Here is a 20,049-nt window from a genome sequence, read left to right on the forward strand (position 1 = left end):
TAAGTATTTGTTGAAGCACTTGGTCTGGGAATGACCTGTCACGAGAACAGAGTGAGATTTGTACTCAGCTTTGTAGCTATACTGAATGAATTTGAAGGATCTTCGTAGATTTAGATATTAGTACGAAACTATATATCGCTTTCTACCAATACGATTTGAGATTTGTCCGTTCATTGATGGAACTATTTAAACTTCATCCAACCAAAATTATAATTGCAGTCAATTTTAGCAGTAACAAAACGAAAACCTCAAAACATCTCTGAAAACGATGGCTTCAAAATTGTGGACACTAGAATTTCATTGTTTTCCACACACAAAATATACAGACAAGCCTAGTCTCAAAAGAACTCTTACTTGTTTGGCGGGCAGTAAAATGAGCATTTCTGTACTCCAACCTCAACATTGAGTGCGTAGAGCAATATATATTACACGTACGTTATCACCTTTGTTTAATTCCCTCACTAATTTGTAAAAAAAACACACCTTAAGAACGTGAAATTTTCTTCAAATATTTATGATAAAATGAAGCTAGATATCCTTATCCAATACAGCAGTTCTAAGTTTTTGTCGTTTGGGTTACATTTTTATTAGTTAGCCAGAAAACACATTGTTCCAGATAAATAAGGGAAAAATAAATAAAAAGACATATCTTTTCTTTAACATTAGATTTTAATGGCAATCTTAACAAATATAGTATTTATTGTGTGATTCATTACCAGATTTATCTAAGATAACGTGTTTAGGGAAGGAGGATTTTTGGTACGGATACGTGCACGACATACAACTTTAGTAGTACACACGTGGATTGGGGTTTAACTTTCGCTTTAGACGGTAAAAGGCTTAGAAATAAGACAGTATTTATTAAGTAACTGTGACAAATGCAAATAATGTTGAACTGTTGCTTTTGAGCAAGAATAAGTTAAAATTCATTTTATCTGGAAGGCAGCAACACGTTTTGAAGTCAACCTGGATTAATGAGGAATACAGTTGTTTAAGGGGACTGACGATGGCGAGACCTTGTCCAGTGGGACAACTCACTATATTCGAAATCTTGTCGGTCTCCTCACAGAGAAAATAAAGTTAACATATTTATTTGAAACAGAGCCGATAAGGAGGTTTAATAAATTCTGTTATCTAGTAAATACAATACAAAATACTCTTTAATTAAGTGTAATTTTCATGTAACGTGTACTTTCGATATCAACGATCAAGGGAAGAATTGTTTGACCTTTTTTATTTTAAATAAATGGGTTCCATCTTGTCTTTAAAATACTTAAAAGACGGAAAGATTGAAAACTGAAAAAAGGAAAATAACACAACTGTTGCATGGCTAAAGCAGCATTAATTTGGAAACTCTGCATGACGGAAGAAATGATGGAATGCAGGTTGTGGAATTATGGGATAGTGTCTATAATCAAGTCGCCATTTCAATGTTCACTTTTAATGCTGTGGAAGCGGACATACACTGTGTCTTAGATTTAAGACACTTTGATATTAATTTTCAGTATTGTATCTTGATTGAGATGCCAAGAGGACATTTGTTTCGTTAGATGGATCAACATGCAATGATTTGTTAAATACAGAAGTACACTGGCATGGTTTTATGTAAAGTCCCCAGGGATTGCACAAGGTGTAACACTGACTTTTAAAGTTTATTAAAACAAAAAGAAAAGTAGAGGATACCCTTGGGTGAGTGGGTGGTGGGAATATTCGTCTGTGGTCCATGACCCAAAGCTACACGCACAAGATGCAAGGTATAAAAAATATTTTGTATTTGCCACTCCCATGAAGTTTAGGACTCCGATACAGTACCAGGCACTTCTTTATAAACCCAGTGTAAACATGAATGCCCATTAATTAGCAGCCCTATTGACTGATTCCTTCTGCAAAGAGAAGGAGATGTTCTCTCCTTAATTGCTTAATTGATCCGTGGTCTATATAATCATAGATGACAAACTAATAAGGTCACATACCTTGTGCATTCATTTGCTCAGACTCTACTGTTTTGATAAATATAAAAAATGTGACAAGTTGATGTTTTGCATGTACACTAGGGAAAATATTTCAAATTTCATTTGTTAAGACTTTTTCCAGCCTTAGAGCAATGCATTTCTGGTTATAATCTGCAGTTTTAGGTATGACAAGAGAGTGAAATATGAACATGATAATGTCTATGGATATCATATCTAATATACTTTCTATGTTTACACCCACCCCATCACAGGACAGCCATGGTATAATTTGACTCGGTTTGCTGACATTTCTATTTCTATGTTTTCAACCCTATTAGATTCATATTCATATATATGTCTGTAATAAAGTTAGGCTCATTCATATTTCATTCATCATCAGATTGTTGCATAACTGATCACATTAAAATTCGATTTGCTAAGTTTTGTGCCATACAGGGTTTTGATTAAATTATGTGCAGAAAACCTTTGGTCACAATGAAAATTTGACTTGAGCAGCTATCATATAGCACTTTTACACCAATCTTTTAATTTATTTAATGTATGAACATAATTTAGCTCTGTGACCTTAGAGTTGTTAAATAAGTTTTGAAAAGTCAAATTCTAATGGATAAGTTGGGAAAAAATTAATACAGTGCATTTTATGATTTTACATTAGACGCTAAGTATTTAGCCATAAATAATGATCTTAGTTTATGATTACTGGGTACTAATAGCAAGGTGTTAAAAAGTGGGCAAATCATACTGTTAATTCATCATGGGATGTATATACAATGTCTGATTACAATCACTCTATCAGCATTAGGCAAGTGACCTTTTTAAATTGCCTTTAAATGTGAAATTTAAAAGTCTTTTGCAAATTAATGGCAGAAATCTGATTTTTAGGTAAAAATAGAAAATATGTGTGGCTCCAGTAATGATATAAAAATAATAGGGTAGGAAGGTCTATACTGATTTCCTTTTTTATTACTTTTTTATCCAGCTCTGGTTAGTTCATGTTACAGTTCTAAATTAAAGTTATCAGTGATGTGAAAAATATGGCACGGTTGGTTTTTACCTTTTTTGCATAGGTGGTACAAATGTTATAGGGTCAGTTATTACAATATTAATAAGCATGGTAGTTTTAACAGAATCAAACATATTGTTTTCTCTGGGCTTATTGATTATTTTTATTTTTGCATGAAATCTGGTCAGTAATCACTAAAAATGATGCGAAACATTACACGGTGATTAAACCCCAAAATGGACAGATATATTAAAATACTTTGTGCCTATTTCTCTTGAATATACCCCTTCTCCATCATGTGTGTGAAAGGATAGGCGTACTCCCAGTGTCTTTCAGCTATTGGAGAGTTTGAAGTAAACATGAGAACATTAGTCCTCCCCTGATTGATAGAGATGAACATCACAGTGCTACTGCAGTGGATGCCAAAAGATAAAGGGGTAGCTGAGAGAACTTGCATAAAACTTAGCACCTTTGACTTCTTGATTTGAATACTAATTGTTAGTAAAAAGGTAAATCACAGAACCCAACATGATTCTCAGATCACTCAGATATGTAATTTTTCAGTATTACATTGTTAATACTGGACTCAGATATGTAATTTTTCAGTATTACATTGTCAATACTAGACTCAGATATGTCAGCAAAGTGTCTTCTAACACAGCCATAATCAGAATAGGGTGATGTACTGGTAGTTAGAGTGAAGTGCACTTAAAACAACTAAAATGACATCCTAGTGGTTTGTAAACACTGTAAAATTAACATTTCTGTTTGCTTTAATTTGAATTCACTGTTAAGCTTGTACAAGTTTCATTTGGACTATTATTAAGACTCTCTTGTAAAATTCAGGAAATAATTTATTTCCCTTGAATACAGTCATGTGAATCAAATCCCAGTTAGCCCAAAAAGTTGTATCACATGACCAATTTAGTAGAGTTCCAGTGGTATTTCAAAGAAGTTCCAATAATGAACATGTGACGTGCCTGTTTTATCCAATGTGCTACTGTCCCAGAGGTTTGAAATGTGATGTGTCAACAGAATGAGGTCTATTACTGAAATTATAATAAAGAGCATGGCAAACATCAGGTACACCAGGTTTGTCCAGGGGGAATACCAATGTATTTGACCCAGATTAAGATAATGATCATAATATTTAACTTATTCTCACAGAGATACATTAGCTATGTATTATGTTGTTTATAAAATGAATGGCACTAGTCACGTACACCACGAACTTGATTTTGGACAAAGGTAAATTACAAAATATACATTTCATATAATCATGGAGAAAAAAGCCAACAAATAATACAAATTAAATGAACATCATACTATATCTTTGGTCAGCTAAGTAAAAGCAACCCATGAACTAATTTGTTAAATAAGACTTCAGATCTGTGCTGATACTGATTGAAAGTATGTGGGTGTTATGCTTAAAATGTGCAATTTTGCTGCATGCCAATCTTTCTGGAGCACACCTGAATACAGTTTAGATATATTTATCAGTAAATTCTATGACCATAGCGCTTAGGGTTGTACTATTCAACATGGATATACTTGTTGTCAAACACAGGATTTGAGCTGCTAATAATTATATGCATGCCAAAACAATCCTTTAACCAATGGCAACTCAAGACAGATGAGAAATACTGGCAATTATATAAACTGAATACAGATATGTTGCAGACAGATTTGTATGCAAACGGTTGTACATTTTAATGACATGGTGACATCGTATGAACAAATTGTTCTTCAGTATCAACACTGATTTGGGAATTTGATTTATCAGACAACCCATGGGCTTGTGTACATGCTTGTGTTAACATTTCTTGCTTGATTTCAACATAATTGGCAGTGAAGTTTCAGCCAAACAAGGTTGCTGATTAGTTTTATGATGAGTAGTTTTAGCTGTACTGATCATAGACCAGACTTAACAAATGTCCTTTGTCCACTGTCTGTCCATCCATTAGCACTATACATAAACTACTGTACTTGGAGAATTCCCATGAAACATTACACACACATTGTTCATACCAAGGTTGGTCATGCATGAAATTGTACTGCTTAGACATTCAGTATGGCCGCTACAGCAGCCATGTTGAAGATCTTGTTATCCTTAAGTCTTACTGAATGGATGGTCACAGCAACATGGGGTTTTTGTTAAAAGACTTTTAATAATGTCTAATTGGTCCTAAATGAAGATGAAGCCAATGTTCAACCGAGGATGGATCCCACAGTGGTTAATTTGAAAATCTTATCACTGGAGAAATATCAGAGATGGTTTCAGCACTTTGCAGTTATAAAGAAGAAATGCTCTTATCTTGAATTTTTGGATTTTTTTTTGGTCAGTGGAAGATCAGTTACTTTTATTGTTATTGTTTCTTATAGTCATTGGACTTTTCTTATTTAGCACTTTAATATTAGTTCTCCATCATATAAATCCACCAGATATTTTGGATAGCTTGCATTTCGATAAGGAAACATCTATTCTATACCACAATTGATCAGTACATGTTTGATGTTTTATAAATAAATATATTATTACTATAATTATAATGTAAGTTTTATTGTAAATGAAATGTTTTCTAACTCAGATAAATAACTTTATTCAGGAGTACAGTAGGCAGTACAGTTGGCATGATTCATACACAGAACTGCATGCATGATTTATTCTTTGTTGGTGGAAAGAACAAAATATGTTATGGCCTATGAATGTTTTAATACTGTCAGGTCAAGATGTATTTGTTAGTAATATCAAGTGAGTGCTTTTCGATTGAATATGAGATCAGGCATGTAAAATTAAATGGGTATGTAATGAAAATGAGTTTACAAGATATTACAAATTCTAAGAATATAATTATTGTTATTACCATTCAGTATAATTTTTACAGTCACCTATATAGGATAACATAATGATGTTATATATGAACTTACCTTTTATTAACTAATCTTATATGGCAATTAAAATTTATAACATGTAGTTTATTATATCATCATTTAATAAAATTTATTTTCATATAAGTATAGTATTATATGCATATGAATCAACCTGTTTAAACATTTGTATAGCTTTCAATCATATTTTGGTGAATCTTGGAAAATACATCGTAGCTTATAGAACTTTTATTACTCATCCCCAAGCACCTTCCACATCGAATAGTTACTACACATGAATTTCTCATGGATTTTTTAAGTATATATCTTAGATTATTGACATGTCAAAGGTAACTGGTAGGTGTGATATATTGTTTCCAAAATAGAAAGTGGTAAGGGTTAGTAATGTGAATGTTCACAATGTGGCAGAGGATATGTTGTTTTAGCAAGTGTCAGCAAGGTGCAGTACTCAGTCCTTTGTTGGATAATCTCGTATTGACTTCAGTATATTTTCAGTGAACTTTTTATTTTGTATAATTTCATATAATGTATATGTGGTATATTAAGGTTGATTATGGAAGATTGTTTTATCCTTTTGTCATATGCAATATGGTTTCCAGTAAATTCAATAACTTTCAATCATAGTGTATGAAAATACAGGAAGTTGTGAATACTTTACCTGTAACTGGTAGCTTTTAATCTATATTGCAGATATACTGGTCCAAATGAAGGTAATAGAAGTTGCTTAGTGAAGATAAGGTAGAGGATAGAAGCTTTACCATGGCAGATAGTGGAGCAGGTTCTAACACTGGTGAAGGTAAGAATGGGACTTTTGAGCTCAAGAAGTTTATTGTTGCAACAAAACACTTTCAGCACTTTGTGGTGATTTTAAATTTAGGTTTGAGAAGAAAAAAATAATTGGCTTTTATCTGCCTTACCAGTACTCCAAGTGCTTTTGAGTTTTATTGGCCATTTAAAAATTTAAGCAACCATTATCTATTAATCTGGTCACCATAGGTGACCTTAGGTGTTGTAAATAAACATCATTGTAATGGGGAAATGATCAAATCAGATGACAAAAAATGGAATATTTTAGTTATGGGTTATTAAGGAATAATTACAAAGAAAGCACATAATTATACTTACCTGTAATATAAAATGAATGAAGTTTAGTATGTATGTTTGTTCTCATATGCAGATGATCTTAAAGGGTTTTCTTACAATTTTACAATTTTTTAAAAAATTTCAAAATGTTTTGGAGTTTTATGTTTGCATGCCTGGATTTGGGGCATGCATGTTTTGCAAACACCAGTCTTGTTCTGTATTTTACAAATTTCTTGATATAGACTTTGTATGATTTTGATCCCTCGCATTACATTACATCATTGGAAGAGTTAAGCCCCCTGAATGCACGTCCTTTTAACTTTGGTTTCTGCAGCATAATTTTATTAAGCTTTATTGTGATTAAACCAAGTTTGGTATACAGCTTTACATTGAGTTTAATTTCATTATCATTTAGAATACTTATGGCCCTTGATTGATGGCACTCTTAATTTTGCTTTTGACAGTATAATATTGCAATTCATCCAGTGATACTATGCACCATGTTATTATATATATCATGATGAGATATTTAAATATACCAGTGGGAGAAATATGATATCAGTGCAATGGCAATACAACTTTTAGGCAGTATTGCTTTTGGAATTTCAGTAAGACCTGTTTTGTGAGACAACCCTTCCCCCAATAGAAAGCAGTCTCACAAGACTGGTAGACTCACGGAACTGGTTTGTGCAAGATTAAGGTCAAAATGCAGCTGGTTTAAGAACAGAAAATACCTGCAACTACAATTTTATGTGAAGATCATGTGTACATATAGGCTTGCATATGAATTGCAAAGTATGCCATGTAATATTTATTTATCCAATCCATAACTTAGCCTGACATGTTCATAAAGTTCAGACTCACTTCAGGTATAGCATAAGAACTGCACAGTTAACTATGATAATACTCATCATGTGTATGAATTAGTAGATTTGATCAGGGAAAATGAAAACATTGAATTAAATCCAAAGACAGAATGAATGAATCCAGAAACGGTATAAAAAGACAAAACCAGTGGACAACATAAAGAGATTAAATTGATAAACAAAGGACATAACAAGCCTGCACCACAGTGAACAGATGACCTGATTTTCATTTTGTGAAATGGTAACATAAAGATCATTAAAAGAAACACAATGACAATCAAATCTGGAAAACAATACTCACTTATTAAGGACATAGGCAAAGACCTCATTCATCTCCAGCATTAGAGATTCACTCAAAAGACAAATGATATACTTGGCAACTGCTGTGAAGCCCTTTCAAAAGATTTCTCATTTACGTATTATGTGTGTTTTGCATTTTTTCACAAAACATAAATAGACAGTACAAACTGAATATGTATATATGTAACATCTCCTTGTAAAGATTAGCAATAGTTAATCATAATGGGAATTTGCAGGTCTTATGCACTACAGCTGAGATTCTGCTATGGTTGCACAATGCCAGTACTTTGTACCAGCAAAGACAGACAAGTTTGTACAAGGTCAGATTTTACTGGTACATATGCTAATCAGCCAATATCTTCTATGTATTAATTATCTTTTGCATAAATTCAGGGAAAATTATGTGGAAAAAATGAATGCATTTCTGACTTGTACAGGAGCTGTATTGATAATAAATGACATCACAAATCAGCACCACGACAGTGGTGTAATCCTTAGTCTTACTTTCCTCTGACTTTTCCCACCCCAGTTTTGATATTTTGACATTAATGTTGGGGTGTAGGGTCAGAGCTAATTGCCTATTGAAAATCTGGAATTCATTGCCACCTCATGGTAGCAGCATCAGGTAGCTGCTTACTAGTGGGCCTAGCAAATTAAATACCCTTACAATGGGTCATATCTGCATGAAATCAATAGGAAGATGATTTATTTTCTCAGCAATTGTGAGTGTACCATTTGTTATGTCATTCATATATTATGTACTTATTGAATTGTATTTTTTTAGATTTTTTGTCTTCATTGTTATGTATTATGTTTAACTGATTTTTAGACTTGACCTTGTCCAAATTCAAATTCATTGTTTTCCTGTCACTGGTGTTGTATTTATTTTGTCAATAAGTAATACATACCGGTAGTTAATATTTCTATAGGAGTGTGGGTTAAATATTCAGGTCATTATCATTAGAGATAAACATGTTTATTTTATGTCTGGCTCTAGGACATTGGTATTCCTCATAAAAATACCTAGACTGCCTGATGTTTACTACATACTTATTATAATTTTAGTAACAGGTTTATCTTGTAAACAACTTGGAATGTTGTAGAATGGAAACTTGCATTAAGTTATAATATTTCCACAAATACTAATTATGACCTAGGTCAGGTAGAGAGCTTATAATCTTGTTAACCTGAAAAATTATTCTTCTAGCTTTAACATCTTCGGGCAGAATCTGTCTTATTGTTATGTTCAGATTTTGATTTGGATGAAATTATTTATTCCAATCATTATTCACTGGAATACAGAGTAGTCTTCAAAATATTCTTTGACAGAAACAATAATTTGAATTATAGTGAATACAGACAAGGACATCTAGGATCATATTTTTGTGTTTAATTGGAAGACTGTTAATGCATCATCACACTTCAGGCCACTGGTACATTAGTACATTCAAACACAGGCACATCATCACACTTAAGGCCACTGGTATATTACTGCATTCAAACACAGGCACATCATCACACTTCAGGCCACTGGTACATTAGTACATTCAAGCACAGGCACATCATCACTTTTCAGGCCACTGGTACATTAGTACATTCAAACACAGACACATCAACACCTTCAGTGCTGGTCTTATTTCAAACAGCACTGGAATTTAATTATAACTTTATTCATGAGGACTGTTGAAATAACTTTTTGGACTATTTGGGATTTAATTTGCAAAAAGTGTTTCTTAAATTTTCAGTTTGTATTCAAGGGATATAAAATTATTTGGTGAATTTTTCAAATCTTGTTGTATTTCACTCTTTTCTTTTACTTAGTTTAAGACTTTAGAGTTGTAATAAATCTACTGACAGACAGATGAAATTGGATTGTTGGTGAAATTTGACCTTGTACTTGCCATATGCATGGCTAGTGACAAGACTAAACAATGATCACAACTTACATGTCCATGACATCAGAGATCCAATTGTCTCATGATATCAACAATAAATGCCTCTCTAATGTTGTTGTACAAAGCCACTCAAAATTATTAAATTAAAGTCACATATTATTGTTTGTAAGAAAAACTAATGCATACTTAATTCTCAACATATTTATTCAAAAAATGACCAGAAACCCATTGCAGAAACCTGGAGAATACCAGATGCATCAAACAGAGAGCACATGTCTACTTGGTAGTCATGTGATACCAACAAAAGCATCGCTGAAACATGCTCCATGCTTCACAAACCTGGGTTTCTCCAGGTGGCAACAAATTCCAACTTTTCAATAGCCATTTGGCTCTGACCCCAACCCCTAACTTTTAAAATATCTAAAATGGGGTGGGAAGGGTCAGAGGAAACTCAGACTACATAGTTTTGTTCCACTCATCAACTTAATTCACACACAAAAAGCAACTTTGGATCAGAGTTCAATTTGACCAAATAAATTGTTTTATTTTAGTGTTTGAGTGAATGCCTTGAAAGCATGGCTTGTAGTTCACATGACTTGCAGTCATCCATAAACATGGAGCAGCAAAATCTAAACCAAGCTAGTGTTATGTATATTTATTATTTTATGTAAATTTTAAAAATGACTGTAAATTGTTGTAATTGTATATATCTAAATTTTGTATATGGGTATGGGTTCTATTTTGAGATATTAATAGTGTAGATTGCATAGGATCTATAAATACTTGTTCACATAGGTATTATTTGCCATTGGAGGAGTTAGGTCAGGTGGGTTCATAGAAAAATTGAATTATTTCCCATTGAATGGGTTAGGTCATATGAACAGGTATTTTGAAATATTAAAAGATTGAGTAGTAAGATCTGTCACATGGGCTATAATTGTGACATAAAGTAGTAATCAACTCAGGAAGGTGTAGTTTGAGAATGTTTGATTTCCTTAAAAATAGTATCCCTACATGAGTACTGAAAGATTCTTTTAAAGAGTTCTATTTTTGGTGTTGGCAGTCTTTCCTTTGTACTTTCTTGAAACAGTAGATATCCAGATTGTAAGTATTGCCCTGCTCTGGTCAATTAAAGAGATCGTGTAGATACTGAAGAGCTGATATATTGTGTTTTACAGGATGAAAGAATAAAAATAGTTGCTTCAAACACTGCCATGGCAAAAATAGAATGTCTAAGGCAATGTTTTTAAAAGTATTGAAAGCATTTGATTGAAGAGTGTATGGCTTGAAATTTTTGTATTTCAATGTTGTTTCAAAATAAGATATTCCAATTAAAGCATAGATCACTGTAGAATTAATGCAACTCAATACACTATGTAGATCTGTGGAATTTTGTCCTTTTTTTACAGTTCCTACCAGATGTTGTTGTGAGGAGTCATCTGAAGTTATCCACCCAACTGATACTGAAAGTCATCTTTCATCTGAAGAAAGAGTGGATGGTACAGTAAGAGAATCAAGCACCAGAGATAAGGAGAATGAAAATATGTATAAATCACCTATAATAGAAAAAATGAATCTTCTGGGAAATGGGGTTTGGCTGGTTAAAATAGGTGGAGGAAAAACTTATGCTCTGCCTTTTGCATATGCCACCAAACCACAAATCATATATTCTGAAGGATTTTATTGCATGATGCATGATAATGTGTGGTATCAATTTAAGCAGTGTTGTCTGGATTCACTCCATCTACAAAATATGCAAACAAAGAAGTACATTAAACTGCACAAGTATTCCAAATCTATGCATGGTACAGGGGAAAGAAATGAAAAACATACCAACAGCAGACATGCATCTCATAATGAGTGCCAGGAGTCTTTAGACAGTCATACAATTGCAGAGTCTTCATCTATTGCAATGGAAGGGATAACAAATTCATCTGTAGATACAGCTCAGAGAGCAGCTGAGGGTGGAATAGTAACAAAAACAGACAAAATGGCAGGTAAGAGAACTGAAATCAATAGAGGTGAGACATATGAAAAAGATAATGAGGAAAAACCAATTGATGAGACAGAAGGCAAGGCCAGAACTGGTGCAACCATATCTTCTGGAGGCAATACTGTTAAGGGGTTTGATGCTGAAATAGATACAAACATTGATCAGACACAAACTGGAGACCCTGTACAAGGATTCAGTGGGGAATCTAGTAGAGGAGAGACCAATAACATATCTGGAAATACTGATGAAACAAAAGAAGACAAAAGTCAATCTAGCAAGGAAGAGGTAATTCAGTCAAAGGGAAGATCTACGAGCTTGGGAAAAACAGGAAAGACACACAAGAAAAAGAAAGAGACATTGGTGGAAGAGATTTGTGAGATGGAAAGAATAGACACAGTTGAAAATTTTGGTTGTACAGGAAGTACATCAAAAGGAAATGTCAGCAATATCAGTTCATCATCTGCAGCAGCAACTGAGACAACCTCAGGTAATGAAATACTCAAAATATAAGGAATACTTTTCTGGTGTATCCCCTAAGGGTGCAAGATTGAGATTAGCAAATCCCCTTGGTGACACAACTGGGGGTCAGATTGAGTTTAAAAAAAACAAAAAACAATGATGTCACATCTGGAGGTCAGATTAAAATGTGGGGGTCTCTGATGCACAAATGAAGGCAAAGGGAAACACTGACTTTTCATATGATTTTCAGATGATTGTACATGTATAGAATAGTTTTCATCTTGCATCTTTGGCTTTTGTGGTAGTGAATTATTACATATATAACACTTTAATCTAAAAGAGTTTTATGTCTTTTCTAAGAAATTTCTTAAAGGAAGTGCATTCAACAAGTTATTCAAGATGTTATTGGATAATAATTATCCCTCTCACCTCTCACCCCTTCTGTTTTTTTCTGAGACCAGCAGTCTTGATGGGTATGAGGTGGGAGATACAGCAGAAAATATGTCGATTGGAGAGTTGAAGAAGGTTGTTTCTTGAGTGTAACTTTTATTTTCTGTGGTCATTTTTCTTAAACATTATATGTGGTTTACCCTTGGGTAGAGGCAGAAACCTCTTTTAAGTATTTGGTGTGTTGCATGATTGTTGATGTTTATTGGGTAGGTTGGTCCATGTTTGACCAGCCCTGACTCTTTGTTTCGTTAGCTAAATAGTCCATGTTAAACTACATTCTATGGTTGCATCAGGGTGTTAGGTTCAGTGATCATTCTTCTTTTATGGATGGTTTGGTCTATGTCTGACCATGTTTCATTCTTGTGTGTGATTTTCCATGTTTCACTATGCAATCTAAGGGATAAACATGGTATCCTAGCCATTTTGTAGTTAGGTTCAAGGTCACTGAATCTGAATATGATTTTCATTTTGGCACAGTTAGTCAGTCTAGTCTGTATAGTGTAATTTTCATACAACTTCATTAGTAGAGTCACTTGGGCAGGGCCTGCTCCCTGTTGATTGTGATGTCAAGGCGTGAAAGCACAAAGTCATTGGAGGTAACATTGTAATATTGTCTGTTGGTTTCTGTTTAATAAGTTAAGTTTCCTGGATTCAGTTTTCATCAAACTTAATAGGTTAGGTAGTCTCCTCCACATTGATTCTTAACTGCAGAGGTGAAAGATCAAGGTCAGAAGAGTTAAAATAGTAATATTTTTGGCCTGTACCTCTTTCTAAACCACTGGTTGGCAGTTTGTCAAACTTGGTACATAATTTGCTTATGTGGTAACCAATCACTGTAGGGGTTGTTATGCATCTGTGGTCTTGAACTAAGTAACAGAAAGAAGCAAAACCAACACATTTAGCAAAATTCAACCGATAAATTATTTCCCTAGAATAAAAAGTGAAAATTCAAGACACCTACAGTATTGTGAACTAAATCTCAAATAATTCCAAATGTTCTATCACAAGTCCAGAAGTACAGAAAGTTCTGAATGAATTCCAGTAATCATGAATGTGCTGATGTACCAGTAGTATTGATGTATCACAATGACTTATTACAGAATGCCTTTGAATGAATTCACAATAATCTAAAAGTAGTGTTTTAGTCCAAAATATCATTGGGCACTTTTTAATTCTAAATGATTCCTCTCAAATTAAATTTGAACGCAACTAAAACCTCTGATTATAAACTCACATAGACATATAGAAAAAGAATGAATAATTGTTTACCTAGTCTCTTTTATATACAGACTGTCACCTGAGCCATGATGCAAGAGTATTTTCTGGAAATCTAATGATTTCTAATGGAAAAATTCACAATTTGTAAGCAAATTCAGGCCTATAACTTAAATTTTAGTAAACATCTTGTTTACCTCTTATTTACCTTGACAAACATCAGGTTGGCATTCTATGACAATAGTTAGATAGGCTAAAAATCTCTCCTCAATCATGGACAAAGGTCAATCACACAATATAAATTAGACAGGGTCAGATTTTTAAGCACAATTTTACAATGGCAGTGGCATATTTTAATTTTTCTTGAGCAAACTTTGTACATGTAGTCCTAGCAGGATCTTGTTCTCATTTGCAGTTTTAAAAATGTTTTTAGATCCATTAAATTCATGTTTGGTAGTGATTAACCTATGTGAATTCTTTAAGCCTTCTACTGCAACTAAACCTATCTATCTATCTATCTATGTATCTATCTATCTATCTATCTATTGATTGATTGGTCAATCTAGTGACAGAAAATTAAAAAATTGAAAACAACACAAGTTTCAACAATTTCTCTGTTTGATTGTCCATCTTTTATGAAAAGCCTATTTGATAGTGGAAAAAAATAGTCCAATGCATTACTGACTGCAAGAACAAAGATGGTTTCTGTTCACAAATTTTATGTATAGATCTACCATGTACCTTTGTCAGAGCTATTGGATGAGACTGGTTTATATACTCAAGTCAGTCTACCAAATTTTCTGATTTTGCAGATGGGTATTAAAGTTTAGCTGATTGACTTGGGTATACGAACCCCTGTCTCCAGGGGAATCCTTGTTTCTTGTCTTTCCCCTGATGTCAGTGTAAATATTTTAATGAGGCTGATTATAGAATTTATAGAGATTGTGTAAAACAGCTATTCTTTTTGAGGTGTTAATGTGAGTCTGCATTGATAGGATGACTCTGACTATACTAAGATGGGGATATCTGGGAAATGCATGAAATAGCAAAAACAAAATTCAGCTTGGATGCACATTTTTTTAGTCTATCTTCTAAACAGGCCATTTGCATTGCTGTGACGATACTCCAGACAAATAGTATATTTTACATATCATTGTGTTGAATGTCTGCTAAAATTTTACTGTAGTTGTAACTTCATTACATCTGATGTGACCTTGAACACATTGCCCCAACAATCACTTTTCCAAAGATTAAAGACCCCAAACTATTTAAAGGTATGAAAATCTCAAAATGCCATTTTATTATGGTGCCAAGGACTAACTCATATATAAGTATGCTATTATTTCAGAATAGTGGACACATTAGTAAATAGTCATTTACATACAAATTGTAATTAATTGCTTTTATTTTATTTTAGGAAATACCCAAGTCCTTAAACTGTTGATTAAGTATAACAAGAAACAGAGAAAGAATACTAAAAGCGATGTTTCAAAACACCATGTGTCATGCAGCATGAATTTTCATCTCATGTGGAACTTCTATATGCTAACAGGCTTTGGAAGAAAAATGCTAGATGCCTTGGTAAAAAATTATCATTGTAAGGTGTCATTAACTGCTGATGATAATTTTAAAGAATCCTTCATATTTGAAGTCTTAAATGCACAGTTTCAAAACAAATCATATGTAAACCACTTTGTTGATGGCGTGCTTCACAGTGTTTACACATGTGCTCAGGAGTCCTTGTCCATTGACTCATTTGAAATTGATCCTAGAATACAAGAGGATGTCAGAGAAAGAATCAAGGAGAGAAAAGAATTGGACTGTGCCTGGATTGAATTTGTTGGTGAGGATAAGCCAATAAAAGTATATACTGTATGTTGCAAAGATCAGCAGCACTTTGTAATGCAAATAATAACAGAGGTAATAACAGATGTTACAAACTCTTTCAACAGTCACAAAGAATTGGTTACTGCAGACTTGATGTGGCAATGGGTGATGACAAGATTTGAATATCTTAAGGAAATAAGCCTCAAATTTCCCAGCACAGAGATACTCCAGGATAAAAACCCAAATGCCTTTCTGCTGAAGGGTCCTAGGGATGAAGTCAAGGCTGCTGCAGGACATCTTGAAGAACTCCTGAAGATTGCTCATAAAGAGGTTCATGAGGAAGTCTTCTCTCCAGGTTACCAGTTTGAAATTTTTACTTCTTCAGAAATGTGTGACTATATTGACAAGTCCTTACCGAAGCTTCCAGTGGTATGGATACCAAATCATCTGACAAAGGAAATACATCTCTTTTCCAGAGATCCTGAACAGTTAAAGGGTATGGATAAGAGTATCAAAGGTTGCATTACAGAAAGACTTTATCTGTTGTCAAAAGACCATTCCATGTTGCCATCAGAGAAAATACAATCAATAGAAGAGCTAAAGAAGAAACACAAGGGAATGATTGTGATCAATCTACTAGAATCTCCTACAGGCTTACTTGTGACTACTGCAGATGACATATTTGGAGGTGTTGATGCTGTAGTACAAACAATTATCAGCAGTGAAATAGGTGAAATTCATCCTGAGACTTGTGTTCCAGAGAATCCTGATGGAAGAGATGGACAACCAGACTGTAAATCTGAATTCAGTGCCATCAATTCAGATGTGGAAAAGAACAATTTGTCCTCAGATGGTTCTGACTCTGATACGAAACTTGCAAGATCATTTGAAGTAAAAGACAAAAATTTGTTTCAAAAGCTTTTGAGGGAACATATGGAAAACTTTAATCAAATAGCAAAAGAACATTGTGTCAGCATTGAAATATTTGAGACACAAAGCAGAGTTGGATTCAAACTAAAAGGCTTAGAGAACGAAATGAGTCATGTAGTTAAAATCATCTGTAGGACAGCAAAACAGCAAATGCAACAACAGCAAGATATCAGGGACACAGATGGCGCTGCAGAAAAGATTCATAAACACATGACACATAGACCAAATGCTGTAGGAAAGCCAGAGAGCAGCAGAATGTCTGGTATGTACTATTATATTTCCTTCAGCTGCACAGGCTTCAGCTAATTCACTGGGGACAATAGCTGTGATTTCAGTAGCTAATTAACAAGCAAGACTTCAGGACATTCACTTTCTCATGAACTTTAAAAAAGAGGACATATTGTGCCGCAGCACCTTTGCTGGGAAAAATATTTCCCATAGTATGCAGTTTAAGTAAGTTGACTTTCGCTGCCAATGTCCTAATTTCAAAGCCTGATAATGTAAATTCAGATGAAGTATGTCGAGTAATTAGTCATAGGTCTCCTTGAATTATCACACAGGTTAAACATTACAACAAGTATTTTCATGAAATTAAGTAAAGTATTTAACTTTTGTGTCTTTAAATTTTTTACAGTTTATCCTATTTCATGCCATACACTTAGCAAAGTCAAATGTTCATTAATGAATTTTTAAAAATTGTATTGGCCTGTCATAAGATGGAATGTATTATGTTATCTGTCTGTTCCCAATTTAGTTTCCCCACAAGAACTGACAGTCTCCAAACTTTGTGCATAGTTTACCTTTGGCATAAGGAAGAAGTTTAACAATTTTAGATCAGAATATCACAGTCAAGACCACTGTAACTGAAAGAATAACACGTGTTATATATCATTGACCTGTACCAAACTTTATCGATGGCCTTCACGTAAGAATACAGAAGAGGTAGATCAGTTTTTTGGTCAGAAAGTGAAAGGTCCAGGTCACAATGACTTCAGTTCTCTACATCACAGACCTAGAATAAACTTTGTGGAAGGTTTGTACATTAAGTAAGGTACAAAACTATTGATTTTGGGGTCAAAAGGTGAAGGTAACTGAAAGAAAAATGTTTTTTGCACAGTAACTACATGGTATAGTTCTAGACAATATACCATAACCAATGATTTTAGAAGGTTGCACTGCAGGTATGGAAGAAGCCAATTTATTTTATAATTTTGATCATCTGAGCAAATTCAAATATTTCTTTATTGATAATTGGCACATACTGGTAAGTTGCAAAAATTATCATTCCATGACAATTTCTAATAAATTACTGAAAAATATACTCATTAAGTACGTGTGCCACATTTATGCATCATGAGGTTATACCCTACTTCTGAGCTCTACAACATCAACATCATTTTCAAGACAATTTTACAGACAAGGAGAAGGATGTAGTTCTGCAATTATACCAAATGATACAGACTTTCTACTGGCATTAAAACATACAGCTGTTATGTGTATTTATTTTGTGTGCTTGACTTTTGTCTGTGATTAAGGGTATAATAGTTATGGCCTACTTTACTGTTTTAAGTTTTTGAGGTTGTTTACTGATATTTGTGTTCAAGGTCTAGTTTTGTCTACAAACATAAAATGTTCTGGAAGCAGACTTTTGACCTACATCTTAGTCATTGTATGTGTCTTTGGTTTTAATATATTAAGTCAGTGGTAGACAAAATTATTCATTCCTATCTTAAGATCAGTCTCTGGAATTATTTTCAGTTGTGTTCAGAAATAATTTGAGAGGAATTATTTTTTAATTATTTATTGGAATTATTAGGTCTAATCAAATTTTTGCACTAAATCACTCTTTGGGGAATATTGTGAACTAATTCAAAGACATTTTGGATTATATCATTGTGATACATCAAGACTGTTGGTATCTAAGCACATTCAATATTGGAATTCATTTGGAACACTCAATACTTTTGGACTTATGATAGAAAACTTAGGATTATTTGGGATTAATTCATAATACTGTAAGTACCTCTTAAATGTTCACTATGTAACTTAGAGAAGTAATGTTTTAAAATGTTTACTAAACTTGTTTGTTTTTCTTCCTTAATATTTTACTTATTTTAAAACCATAGAGTCCTAATAACAGTAGACAAAAACATAATTCTTTATATTAGATTTTTTAGATCAAAAATTGTTGATTTTGTAACTGGAGTGTGTGTCCAGATTTTAAACATTTTGACCTTTGATTGAAAGGTCCAAACTGCACATGGACATATGAGCCTTTGAAAACGGTTGAATAACTTTGAGATTTGCACATACACAGGGTAAATAGCTAATCAGAAATGAAGTCTTTATACACCTAAGCATCTGGTTAAATGAAGGTTTCTCTGAAACATGTGTGCTTGCATTCAGAAGCAACCGACAAAATGTGTTTGCAACTCATGTTTCATGTGAAAATTAAAAGAATCTCTAGCAGTCAGTGGGTTAAACTTAAAGACATATTTTGATGTCTTTCTAAGTTTGGTTTTCACTAAAGACTTATAATGTCTAGCTGGTCCTAGGTGACAGTAGTGCTGATCTGGCATTTAATATGGCTACCAGGTTGTCATCTTGAAAATCTTGTTATTGCTACTCCTTCTGAATTAATGGTCATGTCAACATGGGGTTTTCACTAAACGATTTATTATGATACCTAGTTGGGTTTAATTGAAAGTGTTGCGAGTGAAATGTCCAATATAACCACTAGGTGATCATCTTGAAAATTGTGTTATTGCTTGTCCTTCATGGAATGACTGGTCATATTATCATGAGGCTTTCATTAAAAGACCTTTTGTTATGTCTAGTTGGTCCTAAATGAAAATGGAGTGAATCTGACATCCAATATGGCTATCACAGCAGTCATCTTGAAAGTCTTTTATTGCTACTCCTTCAAAATGGATGGTTGTATCAATATTGAGTTGTGACTAAAACACTTAGGATGTCTAGTTGGTGCTAAACAAAGATGGTGCCAATCTGACATCAGAGTTATGGTCAGCACAGCAGCCATCTTGAAAATCTTGTTGTTCTCTCTTTCTGAAAGAATGAGTGTATAATAAGCACCTGATTTTCACTCCAAGACATTGTATGATTTCTAGCCAAATAAAAATAAAATCTATCTGACAACCAATATCAT

The 20,049-nt window shown here is 33.5% G+C and overlaps 1 protein-coding gene across 1 annotated transcript in view; it reads left to right on the plus strand.

The window, feature by feature from the left end:
- The first annotated feature begins 799 nt into the window (after positions 1–799).
- Positions 800–20,049, plus strand: part of LOC149795876 (uncharacterized) — a 133,485-nt gene continuing 114,235 nt past the window's right edge. The window contains exons 1-4 of the mRNA XM_089963875.1: positions 800–831; positions 6,556–6,661; positions 11,419–12,489; positions 15,544–17,145. Coding sequence (XP_089820001.1) covers positions 6,625–6,661; positions 11,419–12,489; positions 15,544–17,145 — 2,710 coding nt within the window. The 5' untranslated portion in view covers positions 800–831; positions 6,556–6,624. The remainder of the gene's footprint in view (positions 832–6,555; positions 6,662–11,418; positions 12,490–15,543; positions 17,146–20,049) is intronic.

The sequence above is a fragment of the Sinohyriopsis cumingii genome, chromosome 7 (genome assembly GCF_028554795.1).
Source record: "Sinohyriopsis cumingii isolate HCF-2022 chromosome 7, ASM2855479v2, whole genome shotgun sequence".
NCBI lineage: Eukaryota > Metazoa > Mollusca > Bivalvia > Unionida > Unionidae > Sinohyriopsis > Sinohyriopsis cumingii.